The 26,425-nt window shown below is 45.5% G+C and overlaps 1 protein-coding gene across 1 annotated transcript in view; it reads right to left on the bottom strand.

Moving 5' to 3' along the window:
* Positions 1-7,029: 7,029 nt before the first annotated feature.
* LOC139837898 (uncharacterized) overlaps positions 7,030-26,425 on the bottom strand; it is a 33,631-nt gene continuing 14,235 nt past the window's right edge. The window contains exons 2-4 of the mRNA XM_071827207.1: positions 9,400-9,509; positions 9,270-9,342; positions 7,030-8,780 (exon numbers count right to left, since the gene is read on the bottom strand). Of these exons, the coding sequence (XP_071683308.1) occupies positions 7,030-8,780; positions 9,270-9,342; positions 9,400-9,509 (1,934 nt within the window). The remainder of the gene's footprint in view (positions 8,781-9,269; positions 9,343-9,399; positions 9,510-26,425) is intronic.

The following is a 26,425-nucleotide window of genomic DNA, read 5'->3' as shown; positions in this document are numbered from 1 at the left end:
ACGTATCCGGGTGCTTCTTCTAGCACATGCCCGAAATATGATCCATCTTCGTCGTACTACGGAGATACTACCTCATGGTCTCGATGGGATTGAACTCCACTTAGGCCAAAAGCCTAAGCTTGGGGGAGGTATACCGGCATCACTCATTCTTTGCATATTATGGTTGCTGGATACTTATACATACTTGTTTAGTCTCTTTGAGTGGTTTTCTAATGAGAGGGAGATGATATTTGGGGAAGTGCTGCCTGAAAATAGATTCTGGACTGTTACTAGAAAAATTCGTGCGCACATAAAGAACGTTATTTTGAGCTGCCAATTTTTGTGCAGGTTCCCCAGGTTGTTATCTAACTTTCATTAGTTGAACACTTTTCGATCTGAGCAACATAAGATTTTTGTAAAAATCGATTTCTGTACTGCTGTCAGGTTTTGGCAGATTTCTGCCATCTCGCTTTTCTGTGTTTCTTCTAGTTTTTATTTTCTTGTTCTTGCTTTGTTTCTTTCTTAAAACACAAAAAGACCAAAAATATTTCTGTTGTTTCTCTTCATCATTTGTTTTCTTTGGTTTCTTGCATTTGTTTCGCTTTATTTGCTATTGCCAGTTTGCTATAAGAAAACCCAAAAAGATTTTGCTTTGTTTGTTTGTTTGTTTCCTTTTGTTCTTGTTCTCAAATTCGAAAACACCAAAAATATTTGCTGTTCTTCTTTGGTTTGTAAAGTTCATCTTGAGTTCAATGGTCCTCGGTGGCTGGAGCGTGGTTTTCATTTTTATATTATCCAAGCTACACAAGTAAAAGGCAATAATGACGATCTACGACAATTGGATTGTGGTGAGAGGCTGGTATGAACTCTATTTGTTTTCATTTTGTACATATACTCATCCATGTGAGCATGCTTAGTTGGTTCATGTGAGGTATATGTTATTTGGGAAAGTCTAGTAGTTTATGATCTCTCATGTTTAGCTCCAATTTATTAATATGAGTAGCATGTCATGGATGTTTGCTTGCATTGTTTTATTCATAAGTAGGTATGGCATTGTGGTATCCTCCTATGAATAATTCATTTATATCGACTTGGCACATGCTCACGCATGCATATGACTGAACAAAAAGTCAATTAAGCCTCGATGATCTATATTGCTTCAGAGTTCTTGTATCACTTTTATGCCTCCGTTAATTTATTTTGCCGCAAGCATGATTATGACAGTTACTGCTCTCTTGATTTGTCGCTCCCTAGTCTATTGCTAGCCCTCACTTGTACTGAGCGGGAACGCTGCTCGTGCTTCCAAACACATGAAAACCAAGTTATTCCAGAGTGTCCACCATAAATACCTATGCATGGCATTTCAAACCATTCCAAGTAAATTCTCATGCGCTACCTTTAAAACCTTCAAAATGCTTCTCAATTTGTGTTTATGTTTCATAGCTCATGAGGAAGTATGTGGTGTTTAGCTTTCAACCTTGTCATTTACTTTTGACGGACTCTCATATGGACTAGTGGCACATCCGCTTATCCAATAATTTTGCAAAAAGAGCTGGCAACGGGATTCCCAGTCCCAAATTAATTAACCTAAATAGACACTCCTCCATGGTTTGTGATTGTTGGACGGCACCCGAAGGATTCAGTTAGCCATGGCTTGTGTAAGCAAAGGTTGGGGGAGTGTCATCATCATAATAAAACTAAAATAAAAAGGCACTCCTTCATGGTATGAGATTGTTGGTAGGCACCCGAGGATTCGGTTAGCCATGGTTTGTGTAAGAAAGGTTGGAAGGAGTGCCACATAAATATGCAAATAATTCATGGGAGCCGCTCTTGGAAGTCCGGTTGGCGAGGTAGTTAGTGTACCCATTACCATTCGTTGACAACAACAAACACCTCTCAAAATAATTTTACTCCTGTCTTTATAAAAATGAAAAGCTCTAGCGCATGTTAATCCCTGCTTCCCTCTGCGAAGGGTCAATCTTTTACTTCTATGTTGTGTCTCCATTATTTCTTTGAGCACTATCTTGAGAGCACAACTGTCATTCTTAGTATAATATGCTTGTCTCAAAATATGATTGATTGTGGTATAACTTTGATGCTTTTATCTTTGACAATCACTACTTCTAGTCTTTCTATGAACTCCAGAGGTGCCCGGGCATTTATGTTTTGCCAATCAAATACAGGCAAGCGAGATACCACTTTATCATACTCTCTTATGAGCATTGCAATCTTGCTTATATACATGATTCATGATGCTTATTATTAATTGTTGGTACCTCTCCATGATTGACATAGCTGTTAGATGATCTTATTTGCATGTATCTCATTATGAACTGCTTAAGTATTAGCCATAGCATGAGAATATATACATCATATGAGCAAATGTGTTCGTGAAAGTTCTTTTATCGCTCAGTTGTTAACTGAATTGCTTGAGGACAAGCAATAAGCTAAGCTTGGGGGGAGTTGATACGTCCAAAACGTATCTACTTTCCCGAACACTTTTGCTATTGTTTTGCCTCTAATTTGTGTATTTTGGATACAACTAACACGGACTAACGCTGTTTTCAGCAGAACTATTCTGGTGTCTCGTTTTTGTGCAGAAATCCAACTTTCGGGAAAATCCTCGGAATTTATGCAGAAGGCCCTATTTTCCCGAGAAACTGACGGAGCCAGAAGGACAAGTCAGGTGGAGGCCCGAGGGCCCCACACCATAGGGCGGCGCGGCCCAGGGGGGGCCCGCACGGCCATGTGGTGTGGCCCCCTCGGCCGGCCTCCGACGCCCTCCTTCGGACTATTTATCGGCCTCGACCTAAAAACGCACGGGGAGAAGTTGAAGTCGCCAGAAACCCTCCAGAACGCCGCCACATCGCGAAACTCCGTCGCGGGAGCCAGAAGTCTCCGTTCTGGCACTCCGCCGGGACGGGGAATTGGAGGAGATCATCGCCGCCATCACCGCCAACGCCTCTACATCAACCATCCGTGTTTCCCCCATCCATGTGTGAGTAATTCCCCCGCTGTAGGCCGAAGGGGATGGTAGGGATTGGATGAGATTGGTCATGTAATAGCATAAGATTGTTAGGGCATAGTGCCTAGTGTCCGTAATTGGTACTTTGATGATATTGTTGCAACTTGTTATGCTTAATGCTTGTCACTAGGGCCCGAGTGCCATGATCTCAGATCTGAACATGTTATTGTTTCATCAAGATATTCATTGTTTATGGTCTTACCTATAAGTTGTATACACATGTCGCTGTCCGGAACCAATGGCCCCGAAGTGACAAGAATTGGGACAACCGGAGGGGATGGTAGTGATGTGAGGATCACATGTGTTCACGGAGTGTTAATGCTTTGCTCCGGTACTCTATTAAAAGGAGTACCTTAATATCCAGTAGTTTCCCTTGAGGCCCGGCTGCCACCGGCTGGTAGGACAAAAGATGTTGTGCAAGTTTCTCATTGCGAGCACGCACGACTATATATGGAACACATGCCTATTGATTGCTTTGTACTTGGACACCGTTTTATTATTATTTGCAAATGCCCTGCTATGATTGTTACATGAGTTTCTCTCATCCATGCAACGCCCGTTCATCCGTCCCCGTGCCTACAGTATTTTAATCCTACTGTTTACTAAAATCACTACTGTTGTCTCTGTTACTCTGCTACTGTTATTTCACTACTGCTACTGCCATAAAACTGTTACTACTGATAAACTCTTGCGAGCAAGTCTGTTTCCAGGTGCAGCTGAATTGACAACTCCGCTGTTAAGGCTTCCAAGTGTTCTTTGTCTCCCCTTGTGTCGAATCAATAAATTGGGTTTTACTTCCCTCGAAGACTGTTGCGATCCCCTATACTTGTGGGTCATCAAGGAGCACTACTGCTAGACTAGATAGGACTAACGGTAATACAACGTGTCATACAAAGTGTGTTCAACAGCCACCCCCAATAGTCTCTGGATCAGCGGCTCGATTTAGACTCACATCGCGTCTCAAAAAGCGCCGCCAGATTTAGAGCCCAATAAAAATAACGACAACCCCATGCCGGTCCCTACAGAGAAGGCGCAGATCAAGCGCCTCGCGCCACGTTGAATTTCGCGCGTGGGCTCCACATTTCATCCGCACGACCCCAAACCCTTCAAGTTTCCCTAAATCTCCCCCTTCCCGCCCACCGCTCCATCTCCCGCGACGCAAAACCCTCGTCGCCGCCATTCCATCGAAGATAAATGCTCTGGCATAGCTAGCGAAGGCGCATGTGAAACCGCACACGGTGGCACCGAAGGAGAAGCCACCGACCATGTCGCAGGAGGAGTGGGACGATGAGAAGCGGCGCTGCTCCATCTTGACGTTAGATCGCAGACGGCGCCGCCTCGCCAGTGATGCGAAAAAAGCCGAGGAGGCGGCGGATCTGCGCCGCGCCCCTGGAAGCAGCGCCAGCCACGTGACCGATGTCACCGGTCTCCCCCGCAACCTGTTCGACAGCGAGAGCGCCCACCATGTATTCGGCATCACGTCTGGCGCCACCATGGAGGACGACGACGTGAGTTTTCCCTTGAATCATGGCATGTGCACATATAATAGATATAATAGAGCTCCTAGAGCAAAAGATGAGGCATTTGGTTGTTTTGCATAGGTGAAATGGCACCTACATCTTGAGTGGTATGATCCGTTGTGGCCGCGGGTATGAACCCGTCATCGAGGACGATGACTACAAAGAAGAGGGCGACAACTATGAGGAAGGAGGCAAGGAGGACGGCGAGGCAGTCGAGGAGGATGCGACGAGCAAGCGAGGCGGAGCTAATCGACACCGACAACGGCATGATCACAAAGAGTAAGTCCCTAGAGGATAAGTGCCTTGTCAACGCGTGGAAGCAGGTGAGCTTCTGCCCCATCACCGGCGCCAATCTTACAAACACATCTATGATCAATTCAATGAGAGGAATAATTTTGGTGAGTACGCCACCATCCACATGATCCAGAATGAGTCAACAATGTCTCACCATTAAAACAAGTTTCATGGCTACTATGAGAAGGTGAAGAACCGCGCCGAGAGCGGTAAATGATGGTGGATTCGGTATGTCTCTTCCATGTCCATATGATCATGTAGCATTGGATAGCGTGTTCATGTCTTGGCATTGTATTCATGCATTTGCTAGATGATGGACGCCCTCGCCATGTACAAGAGTCGAAATGGTGACAAGGACTTCCTCTTCATGCATTGATTCAAGAAGCTTGAGGGTTGCGAGAAGTGGGACGCCATCCGCCACACTCTCAATGGCAAGGACTGCATCGGTGAAGATGGACCGGTTGTAGCTGCCTCCGCCGGGCGCAACATTGGCAACAAGAAAGCCAAGGCCGAGAGGAATGTGGCGCCGGTATTAGCCGCCATCGAGAAGATGGTGTCCGCCTTCTCCATCGAGAACAAAGGAGGCTGCGGATAGGGCCGCCGCCATGTGGAAGGCAATGTTGGAGAAGCAAGATGTGAAGATTGGGCTGGAGAGGGAGAAGGTGGAGGCGGCCAAGATGGAAGCTCAAGCCGGCGTCATGAAATCCATGAATGAAACGACGCAACTATCATTGGCCAAGATGACTCAAGAATCCAAGATCTTGATGGCGTACATGGTGAGCATAGATCCATTGGCGAGGGCGTGGCACACGATGTACCGCGAGCGCATCGGCAAGGAGGTGATGGTGGCGCAAGCTACGGCGGCGTCCATGGTAGCATCGACACCATCGACCCACATGCATGCACCGTCGTACATGCCGACAACGACATCGATGAACATGGTTGCGCCAGTTCCATGCCTCAGCATGCGTCCACTGAGCGCATCCCGGTGAACGAGGTGCCGCAGGTGATCGCCGACGAGGAGGACGTCGTCGAGGTGCAGCCGCCGTTGACGCCGTACCTATGATCATTTGGTCTTGAATCCCAACCTGTTTTTTGGCAGCCAGACTATGAATGACGGAGATTTGGTGGCCAGCTGTTGACCTAGACTTGTATTCGAAAACCTTAAATTCAAATTTTTATTCATGTTTGTGAGTTTTATTTTTTTGGTTCAAAAACTTTTATTGGGCCGCCGTATTGGGGCCGCCGGTATGGGGAACCCTTTCCCCAAACGGAGGAAGGCGTGCCGGCGTCCCCCATACACTCGTGTCGGCGCGCCTATTTGAGAGCTGCCGGTGGAGATGCTCTTAAAGTATTGTGAAAACCTGGCTCCAACATTCTACTGCTTCCTCAGATTTCAAATCAATTGATAGAACTTTGTCTACGTCCAGATGTATCTAGATGCGTTTGCTCACTACATACGATTTGTATCTAGATAAAGTTAAGTCAATTAGAATGAATTGAAGGGAGTACTTAAAAGTGATCCTCTCAAAAATATTTTTTACTATTTTAGAAACAGAGTGATACTTACTGCTATATCCGTTCCAAAATATAATATTTGCTTTGATAGTGAATGTTTATATTTGACTACTCCGTGGTATAATACCAACAGAAAATAGCAAATAAAATAGTGTGGCCTTTCAAAATACATTATTGCAACACCGGGCACGCCGTTGGTCTTCGAGCACATGATGTGTAGTTTTTGGGAGAAAATAGTTTCTGGTTGGGCAGACCCCTTCAGGTCCTCCACACCCTCATATATATATAGCTGAACTAGGTACATGTTAACTAGTACAGTGGAATACTCTAGAATCTGGTAGGACACTAGCCTAGACTACAACATTCACTGGAATGTTCCAGGCACTCCTAGGATAACACTAATATAATATTACTCCCTGAAATATTCTGGGCTCTCCTAGGATAGTCTCCAACACTCCCCCTCAAGATGGATGATAGATATCTATCATTCCCATCTTGTTACAAGCTGAACTACACTCTTTATTTCCTAATCCTTTAGTTAAATAGTCTGCAATTTGTTCGCTAGAGGTTACATGACTTATCTTAATTATACCGTCATCCAACTTCTCCTTTATGAAGAAGCGATCAATCTCCACATGCTTGGTTCTATCATGTTGAACAGGATTGTTTGCGATGTTGATTGCCGACTTGTTGTCACACCACAAATTTAAAGGGCCTTTCCTCAACAGTTTCAGGTTCTGAAAAAAGATTCCTCACCCATAACATCTCACTCAAACCTTGCGACATAGCTCTGTATTCAGCTTCAGCTGTTGACTTTGAAACCACTGGCTGCTTCTTACTTCGCCATGACACTAAATTTCCCCCGACAAACACACAATAACCAGATGTTGATCTCCTATCATCCAAGCAACTTGCCCAGTCAGCATCACAATACCCATCCACATTTAGATGACCATTCCTTTTGAACCATAGTCCCTTTCCTGGACTACCTTTCAAGTACCGGAGGATTTGGTTGACCGCATCTAAGTGTCCGCTTCTAGGATCATGCATGTATCTGCTCACTACACTCACAGCATATGAAATATCAGGTCTCGTGTGACATAGATAGATGAGCCTTCCAACAAGCTTCTGGTACTTCTCTTTGTTCACTGGTTCCCCAGATTCGGCGCATAATTTGTGGTTTTGATCAATAGGTGTTGATGCAACCCGACACCCAAGCATGCCTATGTCACTAAGCAAGTCCAATACATACTTTCGCTGGGAGAGAACAATCCCTTTGGGGGATCTAGCAATTTCTATGCCAAGAAAGTACTTGAGTTGGCCAAGATCCTTTACCTCAAATTCCTTGCGTAGGCTGTCTTTCAATCGTGATATCTCCACCTCATCATCTCCGGTGATTATGATATCATCAACATATACGGCAAGGATTGTAATCTTGCTATTTGAGTGCCGATAGAATACCGTATGATCCCCATTACACTGCTTATATCTCATAGCACATATAACTCGTCTAAATATATCAAACCATGCCCGTGGAGATTGCTTAAGGCCGTATAGAGATTTTCTCAACCTGCATACCTTTCCAGATGTTCTAGGAGTGGAGAAACCAGGTGGGATATCCATGTATACTTCCTCCTTTAAATCTCCATGCAAGAATGCATTCTTGACATCCAACTGATGCAAAGGCCACCCGAAGTTAGTTGCACATGAGATTAGGATCCTCACCGTGTTCATCTTTGCCACCGGCGCAAAAGTCTCATCATAGTCAATCCCATATGTCTGACTATATCCTCTCGCAACTAGTCTTGCCTTGTACCTTTCAATTTTCCCTTCTGGATTTTGTTTCACGGTGTAGATCCATTTACACCCAACAGCTCTCTTTCCTGCTGGAAGATGTACAAGTTCCCAAGTTTTATTCCTTTCAAGAGCATTTAACTCCTCTATCATGGCCTCACGCCACTTGGGGTCTTGCTTTGCTACTTTCCAGTCTCTTGGGATCACCATAGATTGCAATGATGCGATGAAGGCCCTGTAGTTCGTAGATAGAGATGTATATGATACATAATTAGCAATGTCATGCTCCTCCTGGTACCAATTTAGAGGTTTTCTAGCTGCAGCTCGGGTTCCTTTTCTTAAGGCAATGGGCAAGTCCATTGAATCCCTCGTAATAGATGGACCTGCGTCATCAGACAATTCATCAGTTTCAACACCTGTTGGAGCATGTTGCTCCCCCTGCACCTGTGTGTCACTTGTCGTGGGAGCCTGTTGTTGCTGCTGCTCATGCTGCGATTTTCTCCGTGTATACACTTTCAAGTTCTCTTCCTCGTTTGGCTTTCTCCATTTCTCCTCACCCATAGGATATGGGACTGAATCAACCATAACTCTCAAAGGTTCATCTTCATTTGTCCTTAACACCTCACTCTCCCCCTCTCGACTAGCCTCACCTGTGTTAGGAGAGTCAAAGTCAATGTCAAATAATGAGCTGAGATCGGTCTTCTCTCCATAGAACGGCTCAGACTCCCTAAATGTCACATCCATGCTCACAAATGTCCTTCGCTCGATAGGACTCCAACACTTGTAGCCCTTTTGTCCAGATGGGTATCCTATAAATATACACTTAACCGCTCGTGGGTCCAACTTCCCCACCAAGGGTCTATGATCTCTAACAAAGCACGTGCACCCAAATACTTTAGGAGCAACTAAAAACTTGTTCTCACCTAGCAACATTTCACATGGTGACTTCATCCCAATCACCCTTGATGGCATTCGGTTGATGAGATATGTGGCTGTCATCACCGCCTCACTCCATAAGAATTTTGGCACATTCATTGTGTACATCAGCGACCGAGCAACCTCCAAAATATGACGGTTTTTCCTTTCTGCTACTCCATTTTGAGGGGGCGTATCTGGACAGGAGGTTTGGTGCAATATACCTTCTGCTGACAAGAATGCACCAAACTCTTTATTCACATACTCAGTCCCATTATCTGTCCTAATTACCTGCACCTGTGTATGGAACTGATTTTTCACATAAGCATAAAAGTCCTGGAAACATCTAAATACCTCATTTTTATGCTTCATAAGATACACCCATGTCATGCGAGAATAACAGTCAATGAATGTCACGAAGTACTTCATTCCACTGATAGAGATAACAGGGCATGTCCAGACATCTGAATGAATAAGCACAAAAGGCGAGATACTCCGGAGTCCCCTACTCACATAGGATGTTCTAGTGTGTTTCCCAAACTCACAAGCATCACACACTAATTTGTTTTTATCCACCCCACACATCACATCAGGCACAACCTTATACATTTTATCAAAAGACAAATGTCCCATTCTACAATGTTGAAGCATCACCATGGCTTCCTTCTCTCCCGCAGTTGCTGCTAGTACAGTACATACTGCATCGTTTGTCACCTCCCGGTCCATATACCACAGTCCCTTATGCCTGGTTCCGGTCCCAAGCCTCTCTCCAGTCAGCCTTTCCTGAATTAAACACATCTGGCGGTCAAGCATTACACGACAATCTATATCATCAACCAAGGCACTCAATGAAATAAGGCTTACGGGGAAGGCAGGAACGTGAAGGACAGAAGATAACTTAATTGTGGGAGTGCACTGAACTGTTCCAACTCCTATGATGGGCTGAGAGGTTCCATCGGCAGTTTGAATAGTTTCTTTATGTGAGGGTGGATATTGGGTGTAAGAATCGAACTCTTTGAATGTGCCCGTAACATGCTTTGATGCATGATGTCTACGGGTGCTTCTATTCTTGTAGACAGTGTTGGGCCTCCAAGAGCAGAGGTTTGTAGAACAGCAGCAAGTTTCCCTTAAGTGGATCACCCAAGGTTTATCGATCTCAGGGAGGAAGAGGTCAAAGATATCCCTCTCAAGCAACCCTGCAACCACAAAGCAAGAAGTCTCTTGTGTCCCCAACACACCTAATAGGTGCACTAGTTCGGCGAAGAGATAGTGAAATACAGGTGGTATGAATAAGCAGTAGCAACGGCACCAGAAAAGTGCTTTGCCCAGGACAGTAAACAAGCAGTAGTAACGCAGTAAAACAGTAAACAAACGGAGATTCGATGCTTGGAAGCAAGGCCCAGGGATCCTGCTTTCACTAGTGGACACTCTCAACAATGATCACATAATAGGACTACTCTACACTCTTTTGTTGGATGATGAACACCGCTAACTGTGTAGGATTACACGAACCCTCAATGCCGGAGTTAACAAGCTCCACAATATTCAATGTTCATATTTAAATAACCTTAGAGTGTAAGATAGATCAACACAATTACACCAAGAACTAACATAGCATGCACACTGTCACCATCATACTATGAAGGAGGTATAGATCACATCAATACTATCATAGCAATAGTTAACTTCATAATCTACAAGAGATCATGATCATAGCATACGCCAAGTACTAACACGGATGCACACACTGTCACCATTACACCGTGCAGGAGGAATAAAACTACTTTAATAACATCACTAGAGTAGCACATAGAATAGTAGTGATACAAAACACATATGAATCTCAATCATGTAAAGCAGCTCATGAGATTATTGTATTGAAGTACATGGGAGAGAGATGAACCACATAGCTACAGCGGAGCCCTCAGCCTCGGGGGTGGATTACTCCCTCCTCATCATGGAGGCAGCGATGGCGGTGGAGATGGCTCCGGGGGCAATTCCCCGTCCCGGCAGGGTGCCGGAACAGAGTTCTGTCCCCCGAATTGGAGTTTCGCGATGGCGGCGGCGCCCCTGGAGTCTTTCTGGAGTTTCGTCAATTGGTACTGCGTTTTTAGGCCGAAAGGGGTTTTATAGGCGAAGAGGCGGCGCAGGAGGGCTGACAGGGTGGCCTCACCCTAGGCCGGCGCGGCCAGACCCTGGCCCGCGCGGCCCTATGGTGTGGGGCCCCCTGGCTCTCCTCCGACTCTCCTTCGGTGTTCTGGAGCCTTCCGGGAAAAATAGGAGGTTTGGCGTTGATTTCGTCCAATTCTGAGAATATTGCCCGAACAGCCTTTCTGGAACCAAAAACAGCAGAAAACAGCAACTGGCCTTTCGGCATCTCGTCAATAGGTTAGTTCCGGAAAACGCATAATAATGACATAAAGTGTGAACAAAACATGTCGGTATTGTCATAAAACAAGCATGGAACATCAGAAATTATAGATACGTTGGAGACGTATCAGCATCCCCAAGCTTAGTTCCTGCTCGTCCCGAGTAGGTAAACGATAAAAGATAATTTCTGAGGTGACATGCTACCAACATAATCTTAATCATACTATTGTAAAGCATATGAGATGAATGCAGTGATTCGAAACAATGTAAATGCAATGAGTAAACAATTGAATCATATAGCAAAGACTTTTCATGAATAGTACTTTCAAGACAAGCATCAATAAGTCTTGCATAAGAGTTACTCATAAAGCAATAAATTCTTAGTAAAGGTATTGAAGCAACACAATGGAAGATTAAGTTTCAGCGGTTGCTTTCAACTTGTAACATGTATATCTCATGGATAGTTGTCAATGCAAAGCAATATAACAAGTGCAATAAGCAAATATGTAGGAATCAATGCACAGTTCACACAAGTGTTTGCTTCTTGAGGTGGAGAGAGATAGGTGAACTGACTCAACATAAAAGTAAAAGAATGGCCCTTCGCAGAGGGAAGCATTGATCGCTATATTTGTGCTAGAGCTTTTATTTTGAAAACATGAAGAGATCATAAAAATAAAGTTTTGAGAGGTGTATGTTGTTGTCAACGAATGGTAGCGGGTACTCTAACCCCCTTGCCAGACAAACCTTCAAAGAGTGGCTCCCATTTTATTTTATTTTTGTGTGGCACTCCTTCCAACCTTTCTTTCACAAACCATGGCTAACCGAATCCTCGGGTGCCTGCCAACAATCTCATACCATGAAGGAGTGCCTTTTTATTTTAGTTTTATTATGATGACACTCCTCCCAACCTTTGCTTACACAAGCCATGGCTAACCGAATCCTTCGGGTGCCGTCCAACAATCATATACCATGGAGGAGTGTCTATTTTTGTTAATTAATTTGGGTCTGGGAATCCCATTGCCAGCTCTTTTTGCAAAATTATTGGATAAGCGGATGAAGCCACTAGTCCATTGGTGAAAGTTGCCCAACAAGATTGAAAGATAAACACCACATATTTCCTCATGAGCTATAAAACATTGACACAAATCAGAGGTGATAAATTTTGAATTGTTTAAAGGTAGCACTCAAGCAATTTACTTTGGAATGGCAGGAAATACCATGTAGTAGGTAGGTATGGTGGACACAAATGGCATAGTGTTGTTTGGCTCAAGGATTTGGATGCATGAGAAGTATTCCCTCTCGATACAAGGTTTAGGCTAGCAAGGTTGTTTGAAGCAAACACAAGCACGAACTAGTACAGCAAAACTCACATAAAAGACATATTACAAGTATTATAAGACTATACATCGTCTTCCTTGTTGTTCAAACACCTCACTAGAAAATATCTAGACTCTAGAGAAACCACTCATGCAATCCAAATTTTAACAAGCTCTATGTATTTATTCACTAATAGGTGCAAAGTATATGATACAAGAGCTTAAACAAGAGCACAACAATTGCCAAGTATCACATTATTCAAGACATCATACCAATTACTACATGTAGCATTTTCCGTTTCCAACCATATAACAATTAACGAAGCAGTTTCAACCTTCGCCATGAACATTAAAAGCTAAGAACACATGTGTTCATACGAACCAGAGGAGCGTGTCTCTCTACCACACAAGTATTTATTCAAACAAAAACAAAAACAAGAAACATACAGACGCTCCAAGTAAAGTACATAAGATGTGACCGAATAAAAATATAGTTTCAAGAGAAGGAACCTGATAATTTGTCGATGAAGGAGGGGATGCCTTGGGCATCCCCAAGCTTAGATGCTTGAGTCCTCTTGAAATATGCAGGGATGAACCACCGGGGCATCCCCAAGCTTAGAGCTTTCACTCTTCTTGATCATATTGTATCATCCTCCTCTCTTGACCCTTGAAAACTTCCTCCACACCAAACTCGAAACAAACTCATTAGAGGGTTAGTGCATAATAAAAATTCACATGTTCAGAGGTGACACAATCATTCTTAACACTTCTGGACACTGCTCAAAGCTACTGGAAGTTAATGGAACAAAGAAATCCATCTCACATAGCAAAAGAAGCAATGCGAAATAAAAGGCAGAATCTGTCAAAACAGAACAGTCCGTAAAGACGAATTTTATTGAGGCACCAGACTTGCTCAAATGAAAATGCTCAAATTGAATGAAAGTTGCGTACATATCTGAGGATCACTCACGTAAATTGGCATAATTTTCTGAGTTACCTACAGAGAATTTTGCCCAGATTCGTGACAGCAAAGAAATCTGTTTCTGCGCAGTAATCCAAATCTAGTATGAACCTTACTATCAACGACTTTACTTGGTACAACAAAACACAAAACTAAGATAAGGAGAGGTTGCTACAGTAGTAAACAACTTCCAAGACACAAATATAAAACAAAGTGTAACATCCCAAATTTCAATAAAATGAACAAGGGAGAAATTCAAGAACCCCAAAAATCAGGGTTAACAAAAACTTTTTCTCATCATATAGGTTTATGCATATAGATCACCATATTAATTATTTTGAGTGTGCAAGTGCCATGATGTTTGCTTATGTGTTCTCTCTCACTCTAAAACCCTAGCAATGATCACTTGATCACCCTTAGCCAATTAAAATTGAAAGATAAAAGAAATCCCAAAAATCCATTTTTCCTCTCACATAAGGCCTATGCCATTTTTGCAAATACTTAATCTAGGCCAAATTGGTTTGCACCATTACTTGTAAAGGGTTACTAAACACTTATTAACACCTTTGGAATCAAGCCAACTCAATTCAAACCAAAATCAAATTCAAATTCCAAGTCACATGCAATATGGTCACAGGTGCCATTTTTACCCTGATGGCCACTTTGAGCCCCTGGTTTTCTTCTTTCCACTTCTAAACTTTGTCAACTCTCTTCACCTCATCCAAGACAACATCAAGCACTACAACTTTGCCCAAAACCACCACCCCAAACTCATCACCAATTTCAAATGGGAAGCAAGCAAAGTTGGAACTTTCTCACATATACAAGATCATATGCAAAATATGATTTTGCATATCCTTTCCATTTTGACCACCACCACCACCAAAATGCTCCATTCAATATATGTTTTCAACCCACCAAAAAGAATTTTCAAATTTCAAAAATATTTTTCTTGCGGGCATTCTGTCGAACACATTGCAGGCAGGGTAAAATTTTGAGCCCATACCTCATTTTCTACTTGGACTTGGTCCAACCTTGCCCTCTCTGCACCCTGGAGTCTCCCTTTCACCTCACCCCACCATCACCACCACTTGCATTGGCCAGGGTTTGATTAAATCAACTCAAACATGCCATGCCGTGGCATGGCATGGCCTCACCGTGCCATCTCCCTCACCCTTCACCTCTAGCCTGCACCACCATGCCCACTGACTCCCTCTCACCACCCTGGACGAGCTCGTGCCCTCCCTTGACCGAGACCGAGCTCACACGCGTCAGAACATGAGCGCCCAGACGCGCCCAGGACTCGCCCATGCCGCGCCAGAGCGCGCATGGCGCTCACCCTGGACGCCCAGAGCGTGACGACGCCCCGCGTCCTCGCATCACCTCCGCCCTCACACTCACCACCAGTCGACGCACGACGACCGTCTGCAACGCCTGGACATGGCCCCTGGCCCGCGGGAACGCCGCAGACGACGTGAGCATCCACGCCCTTCCGCCATGACCTGCAAGCTCCCATCACGCTCGCCGCCGCTGTAGTGCCTCTTTTTCATCACCGTCACGCGCGTCATCCTCGCCAGAGCACCAGCTACCGTACGTGCCCACGCCTTGGCTCTTCGCAGCCCTGGACCGACGGCGACCATGGCGAACCCAGCTCCGCCCCACTGCCACCTCTCGCCGCTATAAAAGGAGCACTCCGCGCCCCAAACTGAGCACGCCAATCTCTTCCCCACCTCACCACAGTTCTCCTCGCCGCCTCAATTTCATCTTTTAGCCACCGCACCGCCGCAATTGCTAGCTCGCTGCCGCCGCCCGTAGCCGAAGCTCGCCGGAGAAGGAGGCCGCCCCAGGACGCGCCGCTGCTTCCAGGCGCTTCACCGTCGTCGACAACGTCGCGGCGCACCACTCCGACGACCGCCGGAGCTCCGACGACCTCTCCGACCCCCTGCTGCCGCCGCGCTCGCCTCTGCTTCTCGCCGTCGACGACGACAACCCCTGGCCGTTAGATCATCGCCTGATCCAACGCCTCTCCTTCCCCGTACCGGTTTGGTGAGTAACTCCCGCTGACGCGTGGGACCCGCCGTCAGACGGCCTGCTCGCGCTGGACGCGAAGTGGGCCGGCCCAACTCTTTTTCGCTCCGCAGCCCAAGTTCTTTTCCCGCGCGAAGCCCACCGTTTGAATTCAATTTTGGAATTTAGATGAAATATACAATCTGATGCAAACTTTGAAATTCAATAGTGACAATTCTACTGGGCCAAATTTTCCAAACTTTATATTTTTGGAAACCTTATGAAATTATCTACACAATGCCACTGGATAGAACCCTAGATCTTTTGTAGAATTAAAGTGACAAAATAAACAAGGCAGGGACTTTTCTGCCTTATAATAATTCTTAAAAATCAACCATAAATGCTTTTCAGTTACTCCCACCTCCAATAGTTCACATTTCACTTATACTAATTGTTTCTACAAAAATATGCCATGCTTACTTTGGATGATCATGGTTTAGTTGTTTTAAATGCCTTTATGGCTATTTTCTAGTCAAAGATATTGTCCAAAACTATTAATAAATCTTATGTGGGAGTTTCCCTCATTTAAATCTTGTCACCACCAATTCCAAATGAAGTGGAGACTCTGGTTATTTAGGTCCCATAGGAATGGTTGGTGATATTAAATCTTTGTTATGCTAGAATTAAATGGTATGAGGTGCTCACCTCATTTAAATCTTTTTCTCCAAATGATAAGTGTGAAGAGGTTGACTTGATTCAACCTAGGTCACATATTATGCATAAGAGAAATTAAATCTTAATAAGATAATGAGAGGAAATTATTTTTCTTAAATAATAAGAAAAACACATCCACCAACTTAATAGTCAAATGTGATGCTAGTTTAAGTGTGTGAACCATGTTTGTACATAGTTTAGTAGATTAGTTTGGTGTGATGATTGTGTACCCCGTATTCGTATTTTAGACGCTAGTACCGAGGAGTACCAGGAGGAGGAGGAGGTCTACTTCCAAGAAGAAGAAGACCACTTTGACCAGTTTCCCAACCAAGGCAAGATAATACTCTTGCAAAGTGCAAAGCTCACCATGAGCAAGGCATTAACTTGATTACTTTATGCTTATGATCCTATTTCCCAGTTTTTACTTTACAAGCTTTATTTACTTTTGTTTTATCAAAGTACTTGTTGATTTATGATGTACTAGATTAGTATGGAGTTAGTACAAGAGTATCAAACTTAGCCTAGAAGCAAAGCAAATACTTAGCACCCCTCACACATAGTGGCTAGTGCTAAATTTAAAATGACTACTCTAGATGGGAACTTGTGTTGATGAAAAGATGATGGTGAAAACCTTGGAATGATTAGTCATTTCCATTGAAAGATTTTGAAGGTGAATATGACACTGAAGTTGACTTGGTGACTTTGGCTAAAAACTGATGATTGTGTGGATGCGATACCTTACCAATAGTAAGTACCCCCACAATACCTGATTATGGGTAGGGCTTAGCTGGAAATTTATGTGTCCTAGTATGGGTTCCCTCTGAACACACATCATAGGGGTTATGCTTGAGGCTGCCTCCGTTGTTGAGAAATGATGTGAATTGAAGGTGAATTGTACGGCCAAGCCCTGTGCGATTCCGGGTTAACGATTGGTTTTCACCGGGGCAAGCTCATGGGGAGAGGTGCCTATACTAGGGTGTGTAAGTGAAAGGTTAACGGTTGATGATCCGCGTACTGAGTTACGATTATTCAGGGTTTTATCCCTGACGGATGTAATCAAATGTTGTGGCACAAGTGTGCGACCTCTGCAGAGTGTAGAACTATTCGAATAGCCGCGTCCGTGGATATGGACAATTGGAAAGGCCATTCTGTTTTCCGTCATCAGAATTTATATCTTTGTGACTGATGTTTTTGAACTTGAACTTGAACGGTGACTTTGACTTTGAATCACAACTGAGTTGTGGGAATGACACTAATGTTCCCCCTTGAGTTCGTTAGCACATGAGGAGTTGTTTACAAAAGTGTTTATGAAATAAAATTTGGCTTTATGCAAATAAACTTAGAACTTAGAACACCTTTATGTCAATACTAGTACTTACATTAGTATTAGATTGCGAGTACCTAAAGTACTCACGGCTTTGTCCCTGGCTATTCAAATGGCCAGAATATGAAGCCGAGCAGCAGTACGAGGAGGACGATCAGCAGGACGTCTACCACAACTAGGAGCTTCTAACGTCAAGCGTTGGCCTGTGGACTAGAGAGTCCTTGTATCTTACGCTTCCGCTATGAACTTGTGTTTGTTCGTTGATCATTAGGTCAACTATTTGTGTAATATGGATCATGTGATTCCAAGTTGTAAGACATTATGGTTTGTAATGAAGGATGACTGTGATACTTAACTATTATGCCTCGCAACAACAATTTCCTGGGATTGCGATGTATGACATAATAGGCATCCGGACTTAAAAATCCGGGTGTTGACAAGTTGGTATCAGAGCCATTGTTTGACCTTAGGAGACCCTAGTTAGAAATGGACGTTCTGAAAAATTGAGTTTCAAAAAGGAATGAAGTATTTCTGAAAATTTTAATCTTTGTCTTCTCCTTGAGCTCTTTGGAAAAACAAAAAGTCATGCTCTTCCTTAGAAATATAACTAAAATTTTGCCACACTTGTTCACTTCTCTAACTTAATCCTTTACTTTCAGATGGAGCCCGTGAACACGAAGTTTTACCAGCTTGGGAATGGGGGAAGCTTGATCTTCGAGCACGACCTCAACGCCCTGTCCGACCACCTTGGTCGCCCGCACCCAGAGTTCCATGGATCGCAGATCGCGAACCAGCCAGGAGGCGAGCTGCAGTGGATCATCACCGCTGACTTGAGGGGCAAGATGGAGCCTCCCACTTCTGAGAGGATCCTCTTCTCCTTCATGGAGAGCAACTGGCTGGACGGACTTGCTCGCGGACTTCAGGAGGGACTCGCACGCCTGTGCGGGATGAGCGGGGAGGCACTCAAGCACCCTCGCTTTTCTCACCTCGCGAGGCGTAACTCTGCTGGAGAGCCCATGGACATGTCATCCCACCCGGAGCTGAAGCACCATGTGGAGCATCTCGACTTCATGCTGTACCACACTCAGCAGGATCTCGACCACTCCCGTGAGTACGCCAACCAGACCCACGCCCGCATCATCGAGCAAGGCGACTGCATCAAGATGCTCGCCAAGGACCGCAGGACTCTCCGCCAGCAGCGCGCGAAGAAGGATGCCACTATCACCCGCCTCCGCGCAAAGATAGCCGCACTCGAGGCCACTGTCAAGGCCCAGGAGGAGCAGATGAAGAAGATGGAGGAAGATGGAGAAGACATTCAGGGAGGAAGCAACTACCTGAGTGACGACAACGACTTCGAGGAGGATGAGAACACCGAGGGGGAAGACTACGACTTCCTGGACGATGAAGATGATGACCACACCCCCATCGATGTTGATGAAGATGAGGAGTAGTTCACTTATGCACTATCGTAGGTGTGAGTTGTATCCCGCCCCATGTATCGTAGCTTGGAGAAGAAGGGTTCTTAAAACCCTTAGTGTGTTAGCTTGTAATATGTGTTGTTTGTTATGAATGAATGTATGTTTGTGTCATCATGAAAAGACTTCAAGTTTTAAGCTTTTGAACTCAAACATAAAACAAGCCATAGAAAATTTCCCTCTTATCTCATGATCAATCTCAATACTCAGATGGCCCCTCCAACTCGCAACACGAATCAAGATGCTATGATGCAGATGTTGCAAGTTATGCTGGAAGATAGAGAAGCAGAAAGAGCTGAAAGACAAGCCAACATTGCAGCACTTCAACAGCTTGTCAACAACAATCAAGGCCACCATGATCATCCGGGATCTAAGCTCAAGAACTTCCGAACACCAACCCACCAGTTTTCAGCAAGACTGAGGAACCACTTGATGCAGATGATTGGCTCCAAACTATGGAGAACAATCTAGAAGTAGCTGGAGTGGAAGAGAATGAGAAAGTGCTGTTTGCCACGCACTACTTAGCAGGACCAGCAAGAGCTTGGTGGACCAGCACCCGTGCCATGAACGCGGGACAGTTCATGACTTGGACTGAATTCAAGCTCAAGTTCAGCAAGTACCATGTGCCCCCGGGTCTGATAAAGAAGATGAGAGATGAGTTCCGTGAACTGAAGCAAGGCCGGATGTCCGTGGTGGAATACCGCGACAAGTTTCTCACACTGTCAAGGTACGCCCCGGATGAGACCGACACTACTGAGAAGAGGAAGGAAAGGTTCCTGAACGGACTGCATGATGAGATGCAGACTGTGTTGATCAACATCCCCTTTGCTGACCTCGAAGCCCTTGTTGACTCTGCCATCCAGATGGAGGGCAAACTGCACCAAGCCAGCGAGAACCGCAAGCGCCGCATGATGAATCAGAGTGGGCCTAGCAATGCCCCAAGGTATCGCCCCAACTCAGGAGGAGGTTTCAGGACCAACAAGCCCAATGCACAGATGTCACGTCCGGTTTATCAGAACCGGAGTGGAGGAAACCCCAGGCCAGGAGGCCACCACAACAACAGCAACTACAACACCAACAACAACTTCAACCGTGCTCCGCCAAGAGCCCCCAACAACAACAACAGCAACAACAACTCCAACACCGCACCAAGGACCGGGAGCAATGCAATCCCCGTCGCGAACAAGCAGGACAAGACCACCATCACTTGTTATGAGTGTGGTGTAGTGGGGCATTACTCCAATGAGTGTCCCAAGAGGCTCGCCAAGCTCGCAGGCAACCCCGCACCACCAGCTCAGCAGCAACGCCGTGTCTCCACCGGCAAGAAGTTCGCCCCCAACAACCCGAACAACCGCGGAGGTCGCCTCTACCACATGAATGCTGAGGAAGCCCAGGAAGCACCTGACGTGGTGCTGGGTATGTTCTCTGTTAACTCAATACCAGCAAGAGTGTTGTTTGATTAGAGCATCGCATTAGATTCGTTCTGAGAAGATTTTGTGTGCACTAGTAAGATTCAACCAATCAGCTTGAAACATGTCATGGTAGTTCAAATACCTGGATCAACAACTAAAGCAAGAAAATTTTGCAAAGATGTACCCATCAGAATCCATGAAATAGACTTTTATGCAAACTTGATTGTTCTGGGAACAAAAGGATTGGAAGTAGTTCTGGGTATGGACTGGATGGCGAAACATCATGGATTGATAGACTGCGCCAAGAAGGCCATCACCATGACAAGTAGCACCGGAATAATAATAGAACACTTATCTGAAAAACTACCCAGAAAATTTACCTCGCAACCAAAGTGTAGCCAAGCCAACTCTGGATCAAATCAGGGTCGTCTGTCGATACTCTGATGTGTTTCCGGATGATCTACCTGGTATGCCCCCGGATCGGGATATCGAGTTCATCATCGAGTTAATCCCTGGAACAGGACCTATAGCCCAGAGAGCCTATAGCATGAACCCCGCAGAGTTGATGGAACTGAAAAAGCAACTGGATGATATGCTGTACAAAGGTCTGATTCGACCAAGTGCGTCGCCTTGGAGATCACCAGTTTTGTTTGTGGATAAAAAGGATGGTGCCACTCGTTTGGTTACGGATTATCGTAAGCTTAACGATGTCACCATCAAGAACAAATATCCCTTGCCAAAGATAGAAGACCTGTTTGACCAGCTGACCGGTGCCCAAGTTTACTCAAAGATTGATCGAGGACGAGTTACCATCAATCAAGATCCGAGCAACGAGATATTCCAAAGACTCGCCTTTACCACTCAGATATGGATTCGTATGAGTACAATGTCATGTCCTTTGGACTGACCAATGCCCCCGCTTATTTCATGAACCTCATGAATAAGATCTTTATGGAATTCCTGGATAAGTTTGTCGTGGTCTTCATCGACGACATCCTTATCTACTCCAAATCAGAAGAAGAACATGAGCAACATTTGGAAGTGGTTCTAGAAACCCTTAGACAGCATCAGTTGTACGCCAAGTTTAGCAAATGTGAGTTTTGGCTGAAAGAAGTAGGATTCCTGGGACACATCTTGTCTGCAGGAGGAATTGCTGTAGATCCCGCAAAAATCAAAACTGTTGAGGAATGGAAAGCCCCAACCACCCAGACTGAAGTCCGAGCATTTCTCGGATTGGCGGGATATTACCGCCGATTCGTTGAAGGATTCTCAAGCATCGCAAGACCAATGACTCAACTGCTGAAAAAGGACCGGAAATTTGACTGGAATGACAAATGTGAAGAAAGCTTTCAGCTACTCAAGCTCAGATTAACCACAGCCCCAATTTTGATCATGCCCGATGTCACCAAGCCATTTGATGTCTATTGTGATGCATCCAAGACTGGTCTCGGATGTGTGTTGATGCAAGAAGGCAAGGTGATATCCTACCTATCAAGGCAACTGAAGCAACATGAACAGAACTATCCAACTCATGACTTGGAGTTAGCAGCGGTAGTGTTAGCCCTGAAGGTTTGGCGTCATTACCTCATGGGTAATCGATGCGAGATATATTCAGATCACAAGAGCCTGAAGTACATTTTCACCCAGAAGGAGCTGAACATGAGACAGCGCAGATGGATAGAATTAATCAAGGATTACGACATGGAAATTCACTACCACCCCGGCAAGGCCAATGTGGTAGCGGATGCCTTGAGTAGACTGCCGTGTCAGTTGAACTCCATGATCGCAATAGAGCAACCCAGCCTGTACCAAGAGTTTGAACAATTCAGACTAGAGCTAGTGAGCGAAGGATTCCTCGCCAGCATTGAACTCCAACCCACTTTGATGAGCCAGATAAAGGAAGCCCAGAAGGGAAATGCCAGCATTGACGGAATAAAGAGTCAAATAGCTGCAGGAAAGGCACCAGGATTCACCGTAGACGAAGCCGGAATTCTTTGGTACAAAGAACGTCTCTGCGTACCATCGGATTCTGACTTGAAGCAAGTCATTCTACAAGAAGCCCATGACACCCTTTATTCAATCCACCCCGGAGGAACCAAGATGTACCAAGACCTGAAGGAACAATTCTGGTGGCACGGAATGAAGCGAGAGATAGGAAGCTACATCGCCAAGTGTGATATCTGTCAGCGAGTCAAAGCAGAACATCAACGACCCGCGAGACTGTTGCAACCCTTACAGATTCCGGAGTGGAAATGGGATTCTGTCGGTATGGACTTTATCACAGGATTGCCCAAATCTAGCCGAGGAAATGACTCCATTTGGGTAGTCATCGATAGGTTAACCAAGGTTGCACATTTCATCCCCGTCAAGACCACATACCAAGGCCCAAAGCTAGCTGAGTTATACATATCCAGAATAGTCAGCCTGCACGGAACCCCGAAGTCAATTGTGTCAGATAGAGGATCACAATTCACCTCAAGATTCTGGCAGAAAGTGCATGAAGGACTAGGAACCCGTCTGAATTTCAGCACAGCATACCACCCACAGACTGACGGACAGACTGAGAGAGTCAACCAGATACTAGAAGATATGTTGAGAGCCTGTGTGCTAGAGTACGGATCCAAATGGGAAGACTGCCTACCATACGCAGAATTCTCCTACAACAATAGCTATCAAGCCAGCTTACAGATGGCCCCCTTTGAAGCCCTGTACGGAAGGAAATGCCGTACCCCTCTGAACTGGTCGGAAATCGGAGATAGTCAAGTCTTCGGCCCCGACGTTCTCCGCGAAGCCGAAGAGAAGGTGCACAAGATCCGCGAATACCTCAAGACCGCCCAATCAAGACAAAAGAGCTACGCCGACAAGAGACGCCGAGAGATGACATTCGAGATCGGAGATTTTGTGTATCTCAAAGTCTCACCCCTCAAAGGAATGCAGAGATTCCAACTCAAAGGAAAGCTCGCCCCCAGATATGTCGGACCATTCAAGATTCTGGATCGCTGAGGAGAAGTCTCATATCAGTTGGAACTACCGGAAGAGATGTCCGCCGTACACGATGTGTTTCACATCTCACTGCTTCGGAAGTGTCTAGAAGTGCCTGAGAAGACCGAAGTATTTAAGAACATCGACCACAGAGCCATTGATATCAACAAGGACCTAACCTACCGCGAAGTGCCTATTCGCATCCTTGAAGAAGCATTCAGGACCACCCGCACCAGAAGTATCAAGTTCCTGAAGATACAATGGAGTAACCACACCGAAGAAGAAGCAACTTGGGAACGCGAGGAAGATATGAAGAAGGAATACCCACATCTCTTTAGTACCTAGTTTTCTCTAGATCTCGGGACGAGATCTTTTGTAAGGGGGAAGGGTTTGTAACATCCCAAATTTCAATAAAATGAACAAGGGAGAAATTCAAGAACCCCAAAAATCAGGGTTAACAAAAACTTTTTCTCATCATATAGGTTTATGCATATAGATCACCATATTAATTATTTTGAGTGTGCAAGTGCCATGATGTTTGCTTATGTGTTCTCTCTCACTCTAAAACCCTAGCAATGATCACTTGATCACCCTTAGCCAATTAAAATTGAAAGATAAAAGAAATCCCAAAAATCCATTTTTCCTCTCACATAAGGCCTATGCCATTTTTGCAAATACTTAATCTAGGCCAAATTGGTTTGCACCATTACTTGTAAAGGGTTACTAAACACTTATTAACACCTTTGGAATCAAGCCAACTCAATTCAAACCAAAATCAAATTCAAATTCCAAGTCACATGCAATATGGTCACAGGTGCCATTTTTACCCTGATGGCCACTTTGAGCCCCTGGTTTTCTTCTTTCCACTTCTAAACTTTGTCAACTCTCTTCACCTCATCCAAGACAACATCAAGCACTACAACTTTGCCCAAAACCACCACCCCAAACTCATCACCAATTTCAAATGGGAAGCAAGCAAAGTTGGAACTTTCTCACATATACAAGATCATATGCAAAATATGATTTTGCATATCCTTTCCATTTTGACCACCACCACCACCAAAATGCTCCATTCAATATATGTTTTCAACCCACCAAAAAGAATTTTCAAATTTCAAAAATATTTTTCTTGCGGGCATTCTGTCGAACACATTGCAGGCAGGGTAAAATTTTGAGCCCATACCTCATTTTCTACTTGGACTTGGTCCAACCTTGCCCTCTCTGCACCCTGGAGTCTCCCTTTCACCTCACCCCACCATCACCACCACTTGCATTGGCCAGGGTTTGATTAAATCAACTCAAACATGCCATGCCGTGGCATGGCATGGCCTCACCGTGCCATCTCCCTCACCCTTCACCTCTAGCCTGCACCACCATGCCCACTGACTCCCTCTCACCACCCTGGACGAGCTCGTGCCCTCCCTTGACCGAGACCGAGCTCACACGCGTCAGAACATGAGCGCCCAGACGCGCCCAGGACTCGCCCATGCCGCGCCAGAGCGCGCATGGCGCTCACCCTGGACGCCCAGAGCGTGACGACGCCCCGCGTCCTCGCATCACCTCCGCCCTCACACTCACCACCAGTCGACGCACGACGACCGTCTGCAACGCCTGGACATGGCCCCTGGCCCGCGGGAACGCCGCAGACGACGTGAGCATCCACGCCCTTCCGCCATGACCTGCAAGCTCCCATCACGCTCGCCGCCGCTGTAGTGCCTCTTTTTCATCACCGTCACGCGCGTCATCCTCGCCAGAGCACCAGCTACCGTACGCGCCCACGCCTTGGCTCTTCGCAGCCCTGGACCGACGGCGACCATGGCGAACCCAGCTCCGCCCCACTGCCACCTCTCGCCGCTATAAAAGGAGCACTCCGCGCCCCAAACTGAGCACGCCAATCTCTTCCCCACCTCACCACAGTTCTCCTCGCCGCCTCAATTTCATCTTTTAGCCACCGCACCGCCGCAATTGCTAGCTCGCTGCCGCCGCCCGTAGCCGAAGCTCGCCGGAGAAGGAGGCCGCCCCAGGACGCGCCGCTGCTTCCAGGCGCTTCACCGTCATCGACAACGTCGCGGCGCACCACTCCGACGACCGCCGGAGCTCCGACGACCTCTCCGACCCCCTGCTGCCGCTGCGCTCGCCTCTGCTTCTCGCCGTCGACGACGACAACCCCTGGCCGTTAGATCATCGCCTGATCCAACGCCTCTCCTTCCCCGTACCGGTTCGGTGAGTAACTCCCGCTGACGCGTGGGACCCGCCGTCAGACGGCCTGCTCGCGCTGGACGCGAAGTGGGCCGGCCCAACTCTTTTTCGCTCCGCAGCCCAAGTTCTTTTCCCGCGCGAAGCCCACCGTTTGAATTCAATTTTGGAATTTAGATGAAATATACAATCTGATGCAAACTTTGAAATTCAATAGTGACAATTCTACTGGGCCAAATTTTCCAAACTTTATATTTTTGGAAACCTTATGAAATTATCTACACAATGCCACTGGATAGAACCCTAGATCTTTTGTAGAATTAAAGTGACAAAATAAACAAGGCAGGGACTTTTCTGCCTTATAATAATTCTTAAAAATCAACCATAAATGCTTTTCAGTTACTCCCACCTCCAATAGTTCACATTTCACTTATACTAATTGTTTCTACAAAAATATGCCATGCTTACTTTGGATGATCATGGTTTAGTTGTTTTAAATGCCTTTATGGCTATTTTCTAGTCAAAGATATTGTCCAAAACTATTAATAAATCTTATGTGGGAGTTTCCCTCATTTAAATCTTGTCACCACCAATTCCAAATGAAGTGGAGACTCTGGTTATTT

Source organism: Lolium perenne, chromosome 3 (assembly GCF_019359855.2).
Source record: "Lolium perenne isolate Kyuss_39 chromosome 3, Kyuss_2.0, whole genome shotgun sequence".
NCBI classification, from domain to species: Eukaryota; Viridiplantae; Streptophyta; class Magnoliopsida; order Poales; family Poaceae; genus Lolium; species Lolium perenne.
The sequence above is the reverse complement of the archived record's forward strand: the minus strand, read 5'-3'. Positions and strand labels throughout refer to the sequence as shown.